This window comes from Dermacentor albipictus, chromosome 8 (genome assembly GCF_038994185.2).
Source record: "Dermacentor albipictus isolate Rhodes 1998 colony chromosome 8, USDA_Dalb.pri_finalv2, whole genome shotgun sequence".
In the NCBI taxonomy this organism is placed as follows: Eukaryota; Metazoa; Arthropoda; class Arachnida; order Ixodida; family Ixodidae; genus Dermacentor; species Dermacentor albipictus.
The window spans coordinates 18,125,144-18,143,963 of record NC_091828.1 but is presented as its reverse complement, the minus strand read 5'-3'; the positions used below and the strand labels follow the sequence as shown (position 1 = coordinate 18,143,963).

Genomic DNA, 18,820 nt, shown 5'->3' with positions numbered 1-18,820 from the left:
GAATGTTTCCAAAACATACTCCACTACCAAAGTGAGTTGTTTCTCGGAAGAGCAGCGTGGTTTAAAAGCAACTAAGATGCGCTAATGCTTCACGTCATCGCTTAGACCTTCTCTCACGGGCTTCTTAATCTTTAAACTATATAGGTCGCACAAGAACAGCCAGAATCTCGTACGTACCCTAATTAAGGCGTGCAGCCATTAAGCTCATCACGCGCTACCTTTCATGCACCACCGTGCATTCACGAGGTGCATTTCGAGACATAAAGGCACGTCTTCGTGGCTTGCGAAAGACCACTTAGTAGAGGTGCGGGTAGCGCTTATTCAGAGCGCGTAGCAGGCCGCGCGCCAGATGAAGGTCAGCAGCCGCTTGCTTTTTTTTTACGGGAACGAGGCGCTCATCGCCTTTACGCGAGTCGGTCGCCAAGCCGCAGCTTGGTCACGGGCGCATCTTCTGGCGCACGCGAGAAAGCTTCATAAACGTTATTTCTCTCTCTCTCTCTCGGCGCTCGCGCGTGGGAGAAGGACGGCCGGGTCGTGCACTCCGAGCGACGGCCCGGCAACAGCTTCCACGCACGCCGCGCGCGAGCAGCAAACCGTGCTAAGCGTGACGATTAGAGGAGGCAGAGAGGAGCGTGGCGGTCGGGGTGTCGTTTGGGTGCTCGCCGCAACGAGTATAGTTTCCCACAAATATCGCTAGAGGAAACCGTGGCACTGCGGTCATTTTTCTACATCGTGTGAACGAATTTGGTCTATGTACAAACTGCGTGCTTGGACGCGCTTGCCGCATCGTCTATTATGGACGATAGATTTCCATTTCGCCAAGCAACCATAGTTTTTCTAAAGCCAGCAAGAGAATAAATGTTTGTGCACTTGCGTAAGAGATTGCGAGTTATTGCATTCAAAACCAATATTTTGTTTGAAATGATCAATTGGGAAAGGCAAAGAGGACGACAAAGTTTATGCGAATTCATGTACTCTGTGCAGTCGTTGAATTGCTAACAGCGGAGTGCGTGGTTTCTTTGCGTGATTCTTGTATACCTTATAGCGAAAACCGAAGAACGCGGAAATGTACGACCGTCCATAACGGGTCACGAGCGGTATTTGCGACTCATCGGCATTCGTTATGCAGGTTCGATCTCCTAATATTTTTCGTTAGGCTACACGAAAACCACGCAAGAACCACGCACTCCGCTGTTCCCAATCGAACGACTGCAGATACATTACTTCCCTTCACTTCATGCTGCATCTCCCGCAGACACCAGCGCCAGTGATCTCTAGTAATTCTTTTATAGGAAACTCTAGGTCGTGAAGTCACTAGACTAAGAGGCAGTGGACCCGATTTGGGGTGCTCGAAGTGCCAGGGAGTGTGATCTTAGCACGTAGCACCCTGAAATGGCTCCTGGAAACGCCAAAGACAGGTGCGCTCGCTGCGCCCTTTGTGTTGTCTTGTATGTTCAATCCGGTTTGTTTCCTGGCATTAGCGTGTTGTGGCCCAGCCGTCAAGTACGACTTCAGTTCGTGACTTAGGTGGTTACAAAAGCTTACGCAACATTTTCGCACTGATCACGCCACTTCCAGCACCATCACCATTAGTATTATTACCATTGATACTACTACTACTATTATTGTTATTTCGCTATAGTGACTACTGAAACCGGAAATATTGCTTTACTAATACTTATGGCAACCGGTCATGTCTTCCGGCCACTGTCACTACACAACAGTCGTTAAATATAAACGTCAGACAAAACCAGAATGCTTTGTGCTAGCGGCAGTGGACCAGAACTAAAGTGCCAGTATAAAGCCCAGTCCTAAAAGCAGCTACAATATTGAGACGTGAGGGTTTGAAAAAAAGGCACACAACTTCGCAAAAGTAGCAATAATTTTTATTGTCGTTTTTACAGGGCACGAAAAAAGAGCCCGAATAAGAGGAGGATTGGCTCAAAATTAGTCAACAGCTCTAACTGACGCACTTCTAAGGCGAGAATTGGCATAGAGTCACCGGTACTTATTCTGTAAGTGACAATCGAAGTCTGGCCAAAGCGGTGATTATTGATGTGAGAAATATCGCCATGAGAAGCGAAAACGTGAAAGAGCTAGGGCGTCAACCGGCTCAGACAAAAGGTCTGATCCATAGTAATGTTACGAAAAAATTACCCATGGCTGACCGTAAACCTTCGGTTTGATCAGGAGAACGGACTGCAGCAATAACTTCTACGACGTCGTCTTCGATAGCGCAAAGCTGGCCAAGGGCTACCTGTTGAGGAAGTACTTCTGGGGTACGCCCAAAATTTAGGAGCGGAAGGAACACGCAGCTGCCCGCAGTCGGTATGCGGGACTGTAACATTACCCACCAGCCACACGTCAGGTATCGGGGTGGTAATATAGTCGCCATCAGGGCGGGAAGGCTCGACGACATACAAACATATGCGAACGGCTCAGGTGGTAGACGAAATTGGCATTTCGCGGGTATCAAGTAGAAGATGAAGATTAAGGCGGAGTGTATTAGCTGAATAACCAATGAGGACAGAGTGCGCCGAAAAAAGGTCGAGAGCCAGGATCAAATCATGGGGGCAGCGATCAAGGACGGTGAAAAGGACGACCGTGTGACCACCTCTCGTGCTCGTGTCGATGCCGACACGAGCAGTGCACATTCCTACCATCAACAGTACCACCATCGGCAACATGTATGGTCGGCGTAGTAAATGGCGATAAAATCTTCTTTAGGCAGCGACGTAAAGCGGCACTAACCACGGATAAACATGCTCCAGTGTCGAAAAGAGAAGTGACTGTAACATTCTCGACTTGGATGTCAAGAAGGCTATGGCCTGTGGGTAACGTCAGCAGACGGTTTGTAGACTACGATGACACTCCAGTTCACCTCCATGAAATACACTGTCTAGGTTTCCAGCGGCGAGCGTCTAGAAAATGTCTGGGAGGAAGAGCGGCACAGCTGAGGAGAGCGGGTCTGATGGCGTTTAGGCGTTGGGAAGCTGGAGTAGCCGCTGACAGGGATGCGACGTGAGTGGCAAGATGCTCGTGATACGTCGATATGTGGTAAGTAGGAGCGGATGAACGTTGGAAAGTAGTAGGACGCAGGTAGGCAGGGAAGGTGGGCTGGAATGAGGACCTGCAACATCGACGGTAATAACGAGAATTATGTCCGACGCGGTGACGATAAGAACAGGTGGGTTGATCGTTGGACGCTCTGCATTCTGGAGGATTCCGAAGGGACGGAGGAGGGGTCTGGGTACGACGAGCGGCAGCTTTGGCACAGGGCCGAGCACCCGGACGAGTTACTGGGCACACGCATGGAAGGTCCAGATTCGCAAACTTTTGTCTTACTACCGACTGAATCCCAGATACCGATGTCATTGATGGATCGTAGGTGTGCAGTGGAAAACAGGAGGGTGAATGTGTGCGGGACAGGCAGATATGGGCTCGCGAGGGACAATGCGCGCGACATACGTTACCTCACAACAGCTGTACCAACATCCCTATGATAACATTGCTGTTGCCTCAAAACATGGCTAGTTGTTGTTGTTGTTGTAGCCTGTGGCACGTGTGGCTCCTCCCCACGATGGGGGATTGGCCAAGAAATGGGTCGATTATACCAAATTAGTATGGAGCATAAATTTCCTAATATCTATGGGAATAGCATTGAATAGGGTTGAATTACCGGCTAAAATAAAATCAAGAAGGTGCTGTTGAATGAGTAATAATCAATTTAAAAGTAATAGAAAAATAGAATTTAGCAGGGCATTCGTTTAGATTCTGTAAGGATTGTTTGGACAGCGAAGCATGCATCCCTGTGGCTGAATCCCAAAGTGGATGCCCCGAACGAAAGAATTGCAGGTTCTGTCAAGTCCAGGCCAATTCTTCGAAAAGGTATCTCCAACAATCTTTTTCTTGACGCAGCAAAGCGGCGACAAGATAGAAGAAAGTGCTGAATCGTCTCCTCCTCCTCACAAAAAGAACAAAGGGGAGAGGGAACCAAACCCGACCTGTGTAAATAGAAATTTACGGAGGGAATACGGCAGCGTAATTTGGTGAGGCAGACCTCAAGCATCTTAGTGTAACAAGATTCGCTATGCCAGGGAAATGCCAGGTGTTTATACTCTGGAGAAGCTGTCAAATGTGGGTTTGATAAGGCTGACCTAATTGATCTGATCCGAAATCTTGCCGCCGTGATCTGTGGTGTCACTGGTTTTTAATAGGAAGAAAAGGGCCGGCTAGTGATGCATGTGCCAGTGATATCGGCAGTTTCATTAACAAACAAACCTTTATGACCAGGCACCCAAATCAAATGAATACATTGCACATGGGCAGGAACTAGTAAGTGGAAGAGTTTTAGCATGGGTGACTCATTAGTAGCGCTAAGGCAAGCGCATACAGAAAGGGAGTCAGTAAGAATAGCAGCCGTTGTAATCATTTGGTCTAATTTACGTAAAGCTAGGATTACTGCTAACAACTCGGCCAGAAAAATAGGCACAAAATCAGGCAATCTTAAAGAAAAGACCAGTCGAGCGCAGGACAAAATATTCCAATGCCAGCTTTTTCCTCACACGGTGAGGCATCTGTTGCAATGATAACATTTGTTTCTAGGGTGCTTAGGTGGTCTTGCTACATGGCGTTTAAGATGCCGTAAGGGAGTAGTTTCGCGTGGTTCCGGAAAATGTCGTCGAACCTGATATCGGGGTAATTTGAATGCGCATTATTAGGAAGCACATCACGAAGTTGCACATTTAGTGGTTCAAGTAATGTTTGCACAAATATAACCTGTGGTCTATGAAACCTGGGCCAATCAACAGCAAAAAATAATTCTGGATCGGAGATGAAAATAAATTCAGGACGGTTTAATGGTGATTCATATAGCCTTAAGAAGTTCTGAACGGTCAGAAGGTGAAATCGGCATAATATGGGTGGGATTCTTGCTTCCATGTATAATACGGCATTTGCAACGTATTTTGGAAGGCCTTCAAAAGGAAAGTGTATAACAGCTGTGTGTTACCAGTACTCACATATGGGGCAGAAACCTGGAGGCTTACGAAAAGGGTTCTGCCGAAATTGAGGACGACGCAACGAGCTATGGAAAGAAGAATGATCGGTGTAACGTTAAGGGATAAGAAAAGAGCAGATTGGGTGAGGCAACAAACGCGGGTAAATGACATCTTAGTTGAAATCAAGAAAAAGAAATTGGCATGGGCCGGACATGTAATGAGGAGGGAAGATAACCGATGGTCATTAAGGGTTACGGACTGGATTCCAAGGGAAGGGAAGCGTAGCAGGGGGCGGCAGAAAGTTAGGTGGACGGATGACATTAAGACGTTTGCAGGGACAACATGGCCACAATTAGTACATGACCGGGGTAATTGGAGAAGTATGGGAGAGGCCTTTGCCCTGCAGTGGGCGTAACTAGGCTGATGATGATGATGATGTTGATGATGATGAAGCACAGACGTAGTGCCTCTCGTTCTAACAAAACTAGCAGCCCAAGCTTGTATGATGGACCACGTGAGAATAAAACGCATACAAATTCTAACACCGGGCGAACGTACATCTTATATACCATCAAGAGGGATTTTCTTCGCATACCTGTTCTTCGGTTGCTCAACTTGCGCAAAATGCCCATTGAACGAGCTCCTTTTGTCGAAATATATTCAATATGCGGCCGGTAGTTAAGATTTCCATTGTAAATAACTCCAAGGTATTTTAGTGACTCTACTTGTGGGATATCTTCGAGGTCATAGTTAAGCGATATGTATACTGGGTCTTTAACGGGAAAAACAAGGATAGCACACTTGTTAGCATTCAGGTTTAAGTGTAAGCTATCCAGCCAGCCTTCCAGTTCCCTTAGATACGACTGCAGTATTTCGTAAAGAGAGTATATGTCGCTAGCCATACCAAAAAAGACAATGTCGTCAGCATAAACGTATGTACTGACACCTGGGTGAACGGGGATTCTGCTCAGTAAAATATTAAATAATACTGGTGAAAGTACCGATCCCTGAGGCACACCACTTGTTTGCTTATGTTTACTGGAAGAATAGCCGCTTCGAAAACAATAGAACTCCCTGTCTTTTAAAAATTCATGCACCCATGCTACACTATAGCCTGGAAAGCAATGGCTGTGTAATCGATTCGTTAAAATTGTATGTTCAATGCTGTCATAGGCTTTGCATATATCTAAAGTAACTAGAGCCGGGTATTGTTTATTCTGTCTGGCGATGTTAATGCGACTTTCAAGGTCTACAAGCGCGTGCCATATTGAATAGCCAGATCGAAATCCAATTTGACACGGACTCAACAATCGATTGTCGTCAATAAACTGTATTATATGTCCGAGAAGCACTCTTTCAATAAGTTTCACTATGTTTGATGTCAACGCAATTGGTGTGATGTTGTCGATAGTATACCCTGCCCCTTGTTTTTTAAGTAACGGAATAATTTTGGCGATCTTCCATTCTTGTGGAATCCATGCGTTACTAACAGAGTGGTTTAGCAACTTCAGAAGCTCACGTGGAGCTTCTTGAAAGGAAATCTTTAACATCGCATTTGTTATGCCGTCCGGGCCAGGCGCTGTAGTTGGCAACTGTAACATAACCTTTGCTACTTCCGAATAGGATATTTCCTTGTAGCCCGACAATGCAGGAGAAAAAACAGAAGTTTGAAGGCGCGTTGCGAACCGACTCTCCAGTGCTTTAACCAGTAGATGTTAATGTCCCACAAAACGACACCATCCTCTTCGTCGTCATTTGCCAGCGACGGCTCTTTGCTTTCGCCTTTTGTAGACGCGTATCGATATTGCTTTTGATAAATACTTTCATTTTTCAATATTTTATTCCAGGTGAACCATTCATATAGTGTTAATGGTACACTATAAAAAGATGTAAATTGAGCAGCATTCGCACGTTACGCTTCACGAATGTAAAAAATTCTCCTTCACCGTAAGGCACAGGCTTGGTAAGGCAGAAATGGCACTAAAACGAAATCTGGGCGATGACCTTGTCTTGAAGATCTCTGCACTGACTCGTCAAGACGTCGTCAATACCGGGAGCCATCGTACGGATTGGTATTTAATTGATTGTCATGAATGAAGAAGTCGATTGCGTTATAGAGGAACCAAAGGGTCGATGCAGCAGCTTCTGCCAACTTTTCTGGCGGAAAAGGAGCTCAAGTACGAGAAAAAATTTAAATCCGTGATGTCACGTTTAGAACGGACGGAAAAAACTTTAATGGGAAAAGGACTTGCGAGGTTGCCAGCCCGGGCTCAAGCCCCCCGGGCATTATGTGTGTTGAGGCATAGCCTTTCCACTACTGCCCGGGCCCGCTGGATAGCCCATAATTGGTTGTGTAGTTCCGAGCTAGTCGGAGCGCTTAGCCATCGCTCCTCGAGAAAGTTCGGTTCTATTTTGTCCTCTACATGTACTGATCTGATCTGTGTGCACTTCCATAAGATGTGTACCATGTCTGCGTGTTTGTGTTTGCAGAGCTTGCAGTTCGCGTCTGATATTGTGTTGAATTTACTCTGTTTGGAAGCGGCACTGAGGTGCCGACGAGAAACCTTGAAAAAAAAGTTTAATGTTCGTTTCCACAATTCTGTGTCAAAATTTTCCGTCAGATTGAATAAAAGCAGCTGTGAAAAAAATACTTCACCATCGTAATCTGGTTTCAAACTGGTTAACAATAGAACCTACCTACGGTTGCCCTTTTTCCGCCGTTCCGCGCGTCTAAAGACACCCACATATTTGACCAAGTTTTCCCATGAAATAGAATTATGGGGTTGCCAAATGATCATGGGCGACTCTGGATTAGTTTTGACCAGAAGGGGGTCTTTGACGTGCCCACAGTGCACGGGACATGGGTGTTTTGCATTTCGCCCCGATCGAAATAAGGATCCCGCGGCGGGGATTTGATCCCGCGACCTCGTGCTGTTTGCCGTGGCGAATATAATTGACAGGTAATTGACATGTAATTGACCACGTAGAAAACACGTTTTCATCTGCAATCAGAGAAACAAAAGTTCACGACACGTGCAAGCAGTACTGCACAGGATTGCCGTTCTCTAAAAGAGCAAAACACCAGACTTCTTGGTCGGTGAGAATGTCGAAAGCTGTAGGCATGGCGCACTGCTGTTTCGAATGAGACATACAGCGCCACTGCGGCGAGTGCCAGTAAAAAAATTCGCGTTCCATGCTCACCGCCATGCGGCGTCGAGAAGAGCCACTAGTGAAGGAAACTTATGTACGCGTTAAATACAAAATCAACATCTGTGTACCATTGTGTATAGAAACCACAGTGGCTATAAGAACGCCGTCTGGAAGGTGGCGAAGGTGGAATTTTATCGATTTTCCCAGAAATCGTGCGACACTAATTGTAGCCGCTTGGCGCGTGCAATGTATACAAATCCGGCTTTTCTTCGAACGCTTTCTTCTTCTTACTCTTTAAGACATCATTAGGGCATAGTCGCGTATCTTGTGTTGATTCATCATTAGGGGGTGGGCGAATAATCCAAGCTTGAAATACGAATGAAATATTACTAACTATTCCTATTCCTATTTGAAAGTGAACTATTCCGTATTTTCGAATGCTTGAAACGAAGCAAATATTTCGCAACAGCCGACTGACCGCTAAAGCAGAGTACACCATAAATATGATCGCTTGGCGCGAACAAGGAAGCACGGAAGGGAACAAGGAAAGAAGTGGCGCTGCCCTTGTTCACAGCCGTCCTCCGTCTTTCGCGCCAAGTGATCATATTTGTGGTCTACTCAACAAAATGGACCGACTAGCCCAGCAACGTGTACTTCTGGATGACTGGTAAAGTCCTCTGTTGATCTTCATGTGCTAAACAAGGTATCTCAACTTATCTCAAATGAAGCAACGACAAAAGTTGTGGAAGGAATGCAACAACAAAATGGATAAATGAAGCTTTGTTTTCCATTTCGCGGCGAATGGCTGCATGACAGCCTGTGAGTATTGAGTGTAGTTTAGCATTTATTGTTTTCGGTAGTCTAGCGACGTGCCATTTTTACCTTTAAGCTACGACGAGACATGTTTTTCTTGCAACTTGCCCTTTTAAACGTCTTCGCGGCACACAAGTCCCTCAGCAATTCTTTATTGAATTATTTTTTTACTGCAACTGCCGAGGTTTTTTCGGCAAGATTTTATTTAGCTTTTTCCTAAAGCTGTATTCTATATAGACGCCCGTTATTCCTTTAAATCTTGTTGTAACCAGGCTCTAAAGATGTTGAAACGCTATTTGTGCAGTTTTTATAGACAACGAAAAATTACGTTTCTAAGAGTGAATTTTTGTAGCTGATGAGATGAAATTTTTTTACTAGTAAGTACTGGCGTGGTATGTAATTACGTACGCATAAGTAAATATACCTGCTGTAAATGCATTCATGCGTCGGCAGCTGGCTATTCGACATTCCATTCGATATACCATACGTAGTCTTCGTATTCGAGAGGTATACAAAAAGTGTCATATTGGTGCAGCTCTATTTATTATTTTACGTGAACCTGTAACCTATCGAAACTAGAGTCATATTATGCAGGTGTACGGAGCAAAAAAAAAAAAAACTGGAGGACCCTTAAGTTTCACCTTTAAGAGTGGAACGCGATATCATTCAAAGATCCTTGACTGCAAAGATCCCGGCAACTGCAGCCTATGTAACCGTAATGTTTACCGGGAAACACTCGCGGCGAACGCTATGCGCGGAGGTGGGCTTTCTGGTGGAAACGCGGCCTCTTGCATGGGCTCGTGATGCGGCGCAGGCAAGCGCCATGTGGAACTGCTTCAAGGAAGCGGGCCCGCCCCTCAGTGTACTCCGAGATATTTATGCGCCGGCGTGAGCACAAATAAATAAGCTACGACCAGACATTTCTACAATGCCTAGACCGGCATACGCTGTCGCCGGTCTAGGCATCGTAGAAACTCCGGGAAATGTGTTTATTTTGAGTTTTCGCGAACCGGAATAATGTTCTTTCGTATATTAAAATTACAGCCCGGCCGCTATGAAGTATGTAGGTTGTGTGTAAGTCGTAGTTTACGATGTTTTCACGTATTTTAGCTTGAGAAATTCAATTACTTCAGTCAATTCCTTTCCTGACATGGAGGCCTGGGTATGCATGGTTGGGAAATCTTTTTGTCGAAGTAATACCCAACGCCGGATTTTCTGCGACACGGGCTCTTAACGCTATCGCATTAAAGAAGCGAAGAGCTCCGTTAGTTGCATCTGCCTTTGTTGACGGCCTGATCAAAGAGCGCCAGCAGCTCGCTTTTAAGCGGGTACAGTATTCAGAAAACGATCGTGCACTAGAAGTGCTCGTACGATAAAGTTATAGCCGATCCTGATGCTTGACGCGTCAATAGCGGTAGCGGCAGGTCGACCTAGCCGCACCAGCGCTGCCGCTTTCGGCAGAGCTGGCGCCGCTATACACGCCCACCGGGACTACATGTACAGTTCCCGAGCGAATAAAAAAGTGGGTTATTCGTTAAAGATTCTCAGCATCGTGCCATAATTTGTGAAAACTTCTCCTCGCATGGACGCTCGTCCACAGTTCCTCTTATTTCAGCATGTTAAGAAAGTTTAGAATGATTTCCGAGCGCTCGCTATGCTTTACAATTAAAAAAAATTCTGTTTCACGCGTATAAAGTAAAAAAAAGTTCGATGTTAACCAGCATCAGTACTAACAGTTGTGACCCACCGCAGTAGCTCAGCTACGGCGTTGCGTTGCTAAGCCGCGGCTTCGATCCCGCCAGCTGTACATTCCTCGGATGGGGGCGGAATGCAAAAACACTCATGTACTGCGCATAAGAACCCAGGATGACCAAAATAATACAGATACCCCTGCACCCCCACTCTCTCTGCAGCGTGTCTCAATCATATCGCGGTTTTAGTACGTAAAACCCTAGAACTGAATAATCACTAACAGCAATGTGAAACTGGAGCACTTACGTCAACTCGAGTGCACCACCTTCGCGCTCGAGTCTTATTCGTGAGTAGCTCAGGAGCGCATAATTAAAGCTATCAATACGTGCCCACGGTGGGACGAGCTCTGCCAATCGCGCGCGCATTCGGAGCATCTTCACGCGGTGAGGCCTCGACGTAGTGAGCGTGCCGATTGAATGATCACGATTTCGCGGCACGCAAAGTACGGCCCGCGAGTCCGCTCTCGGGCAAAGCGGTTCACTCGGGCGCGAAAAAACAAAACAAAAAAACGCACCTTCTTTTTATTGCCCCGAATGCGCGTTTAGAAGCTGGTTCCACGGATCGCTGGTTTCTCGAATGCATGCAGGGTGCCCCTGCTCATGGTGTGCGCACTTAGCCGCATTAAACGTTGCGCAACCACGGTTTCGCGTACTCTGGATTGCGCACCACTTCTGGGCTTCTTGCGTGAAGCAGCCAGGTAGACCAGGCAAGCTAGCTCAAGTCAAACTCAGCAGAACATCCCTCGGCCTTAAAATCGGGCTCGAACGGAGACGCCAGCGATTATTTTTGCCCGTCTCAAATGTGCGCTCTATTCGACACGGCTATTGCGTATCAGAGCCAACGCGCGAAACGTGACAGAATTTCGACGAAGCAGCTATCGCGCTGCTCCACAATGCGGGACCGTCGAAACGCTGTTGCCGCTGGCTCCCAGATTCGCAGCTAAGAGCCGAGAACGTGCCTTCGCTGCACCGTATCGTCAGGGCAGTGTACGCGTTTGATTCATCGTTGAACAACGCCAACAGATGGCGAACGAGGCACTGTCACGTACACACCTTTGATGTCGAGCATACGGTTTGCATTACCTCAACTACAGGGACCCTCCCGGGGCTTCATGAATATGAAGTGGCGCCGCGTCTACGCCATCATCAGCTTCATCATGGAAATATAGCAGGATGCGTTGTTGGGCAAGTTGGTTCATTGTAATAGGAATCATTGGTTGCACTTTCTAGACAATCACAGGTAAGAAGACAGGACAGGCGCAATTTTTCGCTGATACTTGGCATGATGAAGGGAGAACACAAAAGGAAGAGCCCGATGTAGAAGAAATGAGGTTTAGCAGGATGCGTTGTTGGGCAAGTTGGTTCGTTGTAATAGGAAACATTGGTTGCGCTTTCTAGACAATCACATGTAAGAAGACAGGACAGGCGCCTGTCATGTCTTCTTACATGTGATTGTCTAGAAAGCGCACCAATGTTTCCTGTTATCATGGAAATAGCTGCTTCCAGGCTCGTTGCTTGCATAGATACTCTCTATGCCAACTGTCTCAAATTAATGCCGTGTTAACAAAATAGACCACAATATAGACAAAGCGCTTTTTTAAAATGCACCACGCACTTTCGAAGTTAACTGCTTGCTTCTGATGGTAGGGGAAATTGACGTGTACTAATCCAGATGATAAGGTTGTACCGCTATGACGAGTCCAGCTCCCGCTTGTAACCCCTCAAAAACATCTGAAAGTACGAAAAACAGCTGTAAATAATGTTTGCAAACAAAAACAGAAGGTAGAGGACAACACATACGGCGATTATCAACAGAAAGGTCACGTAATTTACAGTATGATAAACCGCTCCCAACTGGCTCAAATTTCAGTAGTTTTAAACAGCTGTAATGTTTGCAACATGTATATAACATTCTCGAATTTTTGTACCAGTTGGCGTGCATTAACTGTACATTTCGAACTTCTACTTTTTCTTACCTGGCTGATTTATAATTTCAGAAGGCAAGTGAGAGTGTACAGTCATTTCTCACAAAAACTACGAGTCCTCGACAATGCAACAAGAAGTTGCTCCCACTTAATATTAATAATAATAAAAAAAGACTTTGCCTACCATCCGGTGTTATCGGTAGCATAGTAATGAAAATGCAATCTGTAAATACGCATACGGATATGAAGAACTCTATTAAAAGGATCCTGAAAAGCACCGCCCCTTACGGCAACACCGCGGACCGCTCTCACGTGGGGACAGTTAAGCCTAACCTAACCGCCGCATCGCCGGCTCTCTGGACAGCCCAAGGCTGACGATGGTATTCCGATATCTTGATGGCCGAGTTCCACTTCTGTTCAGTGATGTCCTTATTCTCTCGTAACGAAGAACACCGCCAGAGCATGTGTTCTAAATTGCATGTCCCCGCACAGCTAGGAAACTGTGAGCTAGAACGCCCGGGAATAAATAGTGCATGAATGCAAGACTAGGATAAGAGCTAGTCTGAAGCATTCTTGAGGTTGAGGTTTTGTGAGATTTTATGTGGTGGAGGAACGATTCTTCTTTCCAGGTATAAATGTTTTGTGAATTCATTAAAAGTGAATAGAGTGTCCCGGAACTCTTGGACATTGGACTGTGACAAGGCTCCTCCTCCCGCGCGCAGACTTAGTACGCGCGCCTGTGAGTGGGCAATGTCATTGAAATTGGTGAGCGAGTCGAGATTTAGGCCCAAGTGCTCCAGAAAGCGAACTCCAGAATTTATCACCTTAATACTAATAATTGTTTGAGCATGTATTTATTATTATTATTATTGTAACCACCCCCTCTGTAACGCCCTTCTGGGCCCTGAGGGTACTGTAAGTAAATAAATAAATAAATAAACCAAGTAATTGTATGTGGAGTGATTGCCCTGTTCCTAATAATACTTTTCTTTCGCGATGGAGCCCGAGGCGAATGCCCTGACTGCCGATCTGGAGTATGTGTATATTTGCGTTCTGTTGTCCCCCAAAAGAGCCAAAGCAACAGCAACCTGCTCCGCTTTAGAAGTGGTCCCAGCCACTGAGGCTGCCGAAACAGCATGACATCTGTGATCTATTGCCACTATGGAAAGTGAGACGAGCGGCCATATTGAGCCGCATCCACAAAGCAGACCGACTGTAGTTCGTCCTTGACGTGCTTCAGGATCGCAATCACCCTGGCCCTATGCCTTTCCTCATTGTGCTGCGGGTGTACATTGCGAGAGATTGGTGCAACGTAAATGCTTTCTCGTTGCTCGTCAGTGATTCCATGCTTTCTCTCTTCAGCACGTACTTGGTTAAGGCCCAGGATGGCCCGTATTATTCTTCCCGCCGAAGAGCCGGACAGTCGAGCCAGTTGGGCCGATTCCTGCACCTCGATAATCTCCTCCAATGAATTCTGTACTCCCGCTTGATATAGGCGTTCTGTTCTGGCGGTCATGGAGATGCCGAGTACGCTTTTCATGCTTTGCTGAATGAGGATGTTCAACTTCTTTTGCTCAGAAGTGCGACAATTGTGCATAGCTCCTACATAAATGATACGACTCATAAGGAAGACGTGGAAAAGCCTCAGCAGACTGTCTTCTTTCAAGCTTCCCCCTCTGTTAGGGAGTGTGTTGATGAGCGTATTTACTTTTCCCATTTTCGTGGTGATTCTAGCCAAGGTGAGGTTGTTGGACCCATTTGATCCAATAACGATACCTAGTAGACGGATATAGTCAACTCTAGGAATGAGGCTTCCATCACGTGTAACTAGATTGATATCAACGTCCGAGAGCGACTTCCAATCCTTAGGCTTCGGGCCCTTTCTGATTGGCCTGTAAAGGAGTAGCTCGGATTTACTAGGCGAGCGCCTCAGTCCCGTGTATTCCAGATATTACTCGACCTCATCTACTGCCATCTGGAAGCTTGTTTCAACCTCCCCTTTGCTTCCTTTGGTGCACCAGGTGGTTATATCATCTGCATAAAGCGTGTCACAGACCCCACCAATGGTAGAGAGCTTTTCTGAGCGACCTCTCATTGCTATGTTGAAGAGAAGTGGAGATACCACCGCCACTTGCGGCGTGCTCCTAGTTCCATGCTCGAATGCCTGTGTCTTGAGATCACCAATTTTACGTGTCGCCTGCCTCCCCTTGAGAAAGAAGCTTATATAGGGATGAAAGGCAGCACCCAGATTGAGCTCCGATATGGCATTCAGAATGTGAACGTGAGACACATTGTGAAAAGCCTCCTCCAGATATAAACCCAGGATAACCTTGACATATCTGGTTGCGTTGTGAATGACTCGGCATTTTATGAGCTTCATCGTATCCTGTGTGGACAAAGCAAGGACAAAATCCAATCATGTTGTATGGGAATAAATTGTTCTCAACGTGTTCCGAAATACGGTTGTGAATGACGTGCTCCGCCAACTTACCCATGCAGGACATGACAGAGATGGGCCGGAGATTTGCAAGGCCCGGGCGTTTTCCCTGTTTCGGAATGAGGACAACTGATGCTGACTTCCACGTTTCCGGCACCAATCCCCGATCCCAGAATCAATTAACCACTTCAGTGAGGTGCTCAATGGAGTCATCGTCCAGGTTCTTTAGAGGTCTATTAGACATTCCGTCTGGACCAGGGGCAGACTTGCCATTTAGACCATGCAGTATCACCCTAACTAATTCGCTAGTGCTGAATGGCTCGTCGAGCTTTGGATTTGGCTGACCCTTGTATGCAGGGTAGTTTATTGGAATGGCATTCTTGAGCTGAAGATATCTCCTTGCCAGCCGACGTGCAATAGCATCTTGGGTTTCCGATTGCTTCGCTACCTGGGGAACCTTCTCAATCGCTTGCCTTTGATTGGACTCTGAGTTCATGTCATCTACGAGGTGTCTGAGCAGGTTCCATTTACCCCCTACTCTCACTTGACCTTCCACTTAACTGTAATCTAGCTCCTGACAATGCTCTTCTGTAGTTCTGCAATATTCAGTTCTGCAATCGTTTCCCGGTGTTTGCGATTGAGCCTGTATCCCTTCCACCTGTTTAGGAGCGACTTGTTCATTTCCAGAGGGTGCCGAAGACGACTGTCCACCCTGTCGACTTCGAGGCCGGTCTGGATCGACTTGGTGACCGCTCTGACACCTTCTTTGAGCTGCTCTGACCATTGGTCCAGGGTAGGGGTCGGGTCCTGGGACTGCTTACGTTCTTCCCTGATTTTGCGAAACAGGTCCCAATCTGTGATGCTAAAATTTCTGACTAGTTTCTTCTCCACGTTAATGCTAGTGGCTAAGATGTGATCGCTACCCAGGTCCATTGACAAGTTGGCACAGTTTGCCGAATCCTTGACGAAGGTGAAATCTGGTGTGCAATATCTGGTGCAGGAATTGCCGAGTTTAGTTGATAATGCCGGGTCGGTAAATACAGTAACGTTGTGATTAGCTGCCCTCTGACATAGATCGGCATCTTTGCGGCCATTCTGAGGGTACCCACAGAATACCCAGTTACGATTAGGGGGGAGTTCCTTGCTTTGCAGGCCACTGTCGCAACAATTTCTGTATATATTGAGTATAAAGATACTGCGCTTGTTTAGACCCCCGGTATAATTTCTACCAAGCAGTACTCCACTTTTCTAGATCTATCGCTTATGTCATGGGAAATGAAAGTGCTTCTGATGCCCCTTTTTTCTTTTACAGTGTGTCGTATATGCTTTGTAGCCCGGCAAGTACACCGAATCCGTAAGCGTTTCTTGTAGAAGGATGACGTGCGGCTTTTCCTGTGCGATCGGATGAATTGCTGCATTCCTCTTGCGCTGCAATTTACTACATTTCCACTGCCTGCCTGATGACTGCCTGCTTGGCGTACGGCTTGCCGCCATGACTAGACTTGGAAGTTAGTAGGTCATAGAGTCATATATAAGGTGCTGCAAGATGCAACCGCTGTCTGCTCGGTCAAGGTGGACCTTGGCTTTTCCCCTTGGTAAGCTGTGGTGGTTGACACATGTCAAACACGTGCTTCTCAAGCTAGTCCTGTCTGCTACTAAGGGATTTGAAACTTTCCACGAGACAGCCAAGCGTGGCTTTTATTGTCCTAATCGTAATGCTGTCATTTAATCGCGTCTTTGATTTCTGACTTTGCTTTCATGGCAGAACTGCTAGGCTGTGGTTCCGCTATGGCTCCCTTTTAAGCCGGACGTTCACAGTGTGATTCCTTAACTGGCACTTCCATGGAAGTTTCGCCCACGACATACTGAGGTGACGCAGGAGATTGTGCTAAATTACGTTTAGTCGCGTTCCTTATATCTTCCATCTCGGCTCTGAGTTGCTACATTGCCCTTTTCAGCATTGCATTCTCTTTCTCAAGCTGCGCTACCCTAGCATTGCTATGCTCTGGCGGCGAATCCCCCATTACCTCTTTGGGCTTTCTATTGACTCGGTCTGCCCATGTGGGACCAGCTCCTTGCTTAGCTGGCTTCTGGATGCTGACACTCGGCCTGCGGGACTGGAAACTGGAGCGACCTGTGGCCGTGAATGTGCTCCTGGAACGGGATTGCCCTCTCGAGCGAGAGCCTGACCTTGAACTCTTGCGGCACCGGGAGGACGACCAGTCCCTTGAGCGAGTCCTGGATGAAGCTCTGTCCGGGCTCGGGCTGGTATCATCTGTCAGGAGCCGATAGCGGCTGCCTCCGGACTCTCAACTGCTGGACCTGGATTTCTTGCTGATGGCCGACTCCGCGTACAACGAGTTGCGGGGTTCACAGGGATTTTGATTACGTCTAGCTCTTCTTTGCTTGACGACGCATGAGATTTGAAACATCTGCATGCAGTCCTTATCGGCAGTGAGATGACGACCCCAGAAGGCATACGTCGGGGTACATCAGTGTAGATCATCCGGGTTACTGGCACCACAACCTCGTCCAACCACACGCGTAGCAAACGTCAGTCTGCCTGCGGTATAGGGAACACTCGAAATTCAAGTTTGAAGTTTCTTTCTTTGTTACAGAAAGAGGAAACAAGAGATAAAGACCATATTGCCTGACAGGAGCTCTTGCTCCTAAGCGCGTTCGACTGGGACCGCATTTCACACAGCCTGGCACCTACCATCCGTTAAAGAGCACTATGACCGTGCTTGTGTTTTTAATTCTTCTCACCTCTATATCAGTTGGATTCTTCGACTGGTTAATAGCTTTGTGAGCTCGTCTTGGGCTATGGCGGGATCGATATTCCGGATCACCCACTTGCATGCATTGCTCGTAGTAGCTACATAGGCACTGACTTCATAGCTTGCACTGCCGATGACGATATATTCTATTATGAGATCAAAGAAAAACTGCGCACAAAAGAACAAGGCAGAGAAAGAACCACACGACACAGGCGCAGACTAACAAATGGTTTAATGCTCCAACGCCTCTTTCCCACCAACAACAGAACGCATGCGCACCAACCACAAAGACCAATGCCGCTATCATGTAGTCAAGCCTAGAAACGCCAACTCCTTGCGGTACAAATGTATCGAAGCCTCGCTAACACATTTATCAGGCCCTAATCTCGCGATTTCTAAAGCTTCGATTACTTCACGCTCTTTCTTATCCCTTGCGCATCCGATAATCTTAGTCCTGCCGAAAAGTGGGGTACGAACTTTGCCGTCATGCCTGCAGGTCTTGCAATGCTTAGGAAGATGCTGTCCTCTAGAGTCATCTAGGGAATTGGCATGTTCTAATAATCTAATATTAATGCAGCGGCCTGTTTGTCCAACGTACACGTTGCCACAACTCAGCGGAATCTCATAGATGACATTCGCTCTACAGGGCACAAACTTGTCCCTGTGGTTAGTGCAGCACTCGATTTTCTTTTTCCTATCAGGTCTAACTAAATTGCACAGACAGTCGCCTCTTGATGTTGGTTAAAGCAGTACCCTTGTGTGCACCACATTGGGGGGGGGGGCTCATTACCCTGTCCGGACTGGTTCGCTGGTGTCGATTTCCGCTTTGAAACGCCGTAGTCCATCCCGTGCTTTCGCTAATCTCTTCGGGAACTATATCCTCCCCTACAACAGTGACTTGCATCGCCGTACCCATCCTCGATCAGTTGAAAAACATTGTACAAGCACTATCGCCGAGCCCGCTACG

At 46.8% G+C, this 18,820-nt stretch overlaps 1 protein-coding gene across 2 annotated transcripts in view; it reads right to left on the bottom strand.

Annotated features, from left to right (window-relative positions):
• Window positions 1-18,820, bottom strand: part of dachs (unconventional myosin-IXb-like dachs) — a 505,117-nt gene that overhangs the window by 352,973 nt on the left and 133,324 nt on the right. Inside the window, exon 1 of one of the 2 annotated variants that reach the window (XM_070523095.1) lies at window positions 17,267-17,366. The exons of the other annotated variant lie outside the window; for it this stretch is intronic. Coding sequence (XP_070379196.1) covers window positions 17,267-17,351 — 85 coding nt within the window. The 5' untranslated portion in view covers window positions 17,352-17,366. Of the gene's footprint in view, window positions 1-17,266; window positions 17,367-18,820 lie in introns of those variants that run through there. 2 annotated transcript variants of the gene reach the window in all.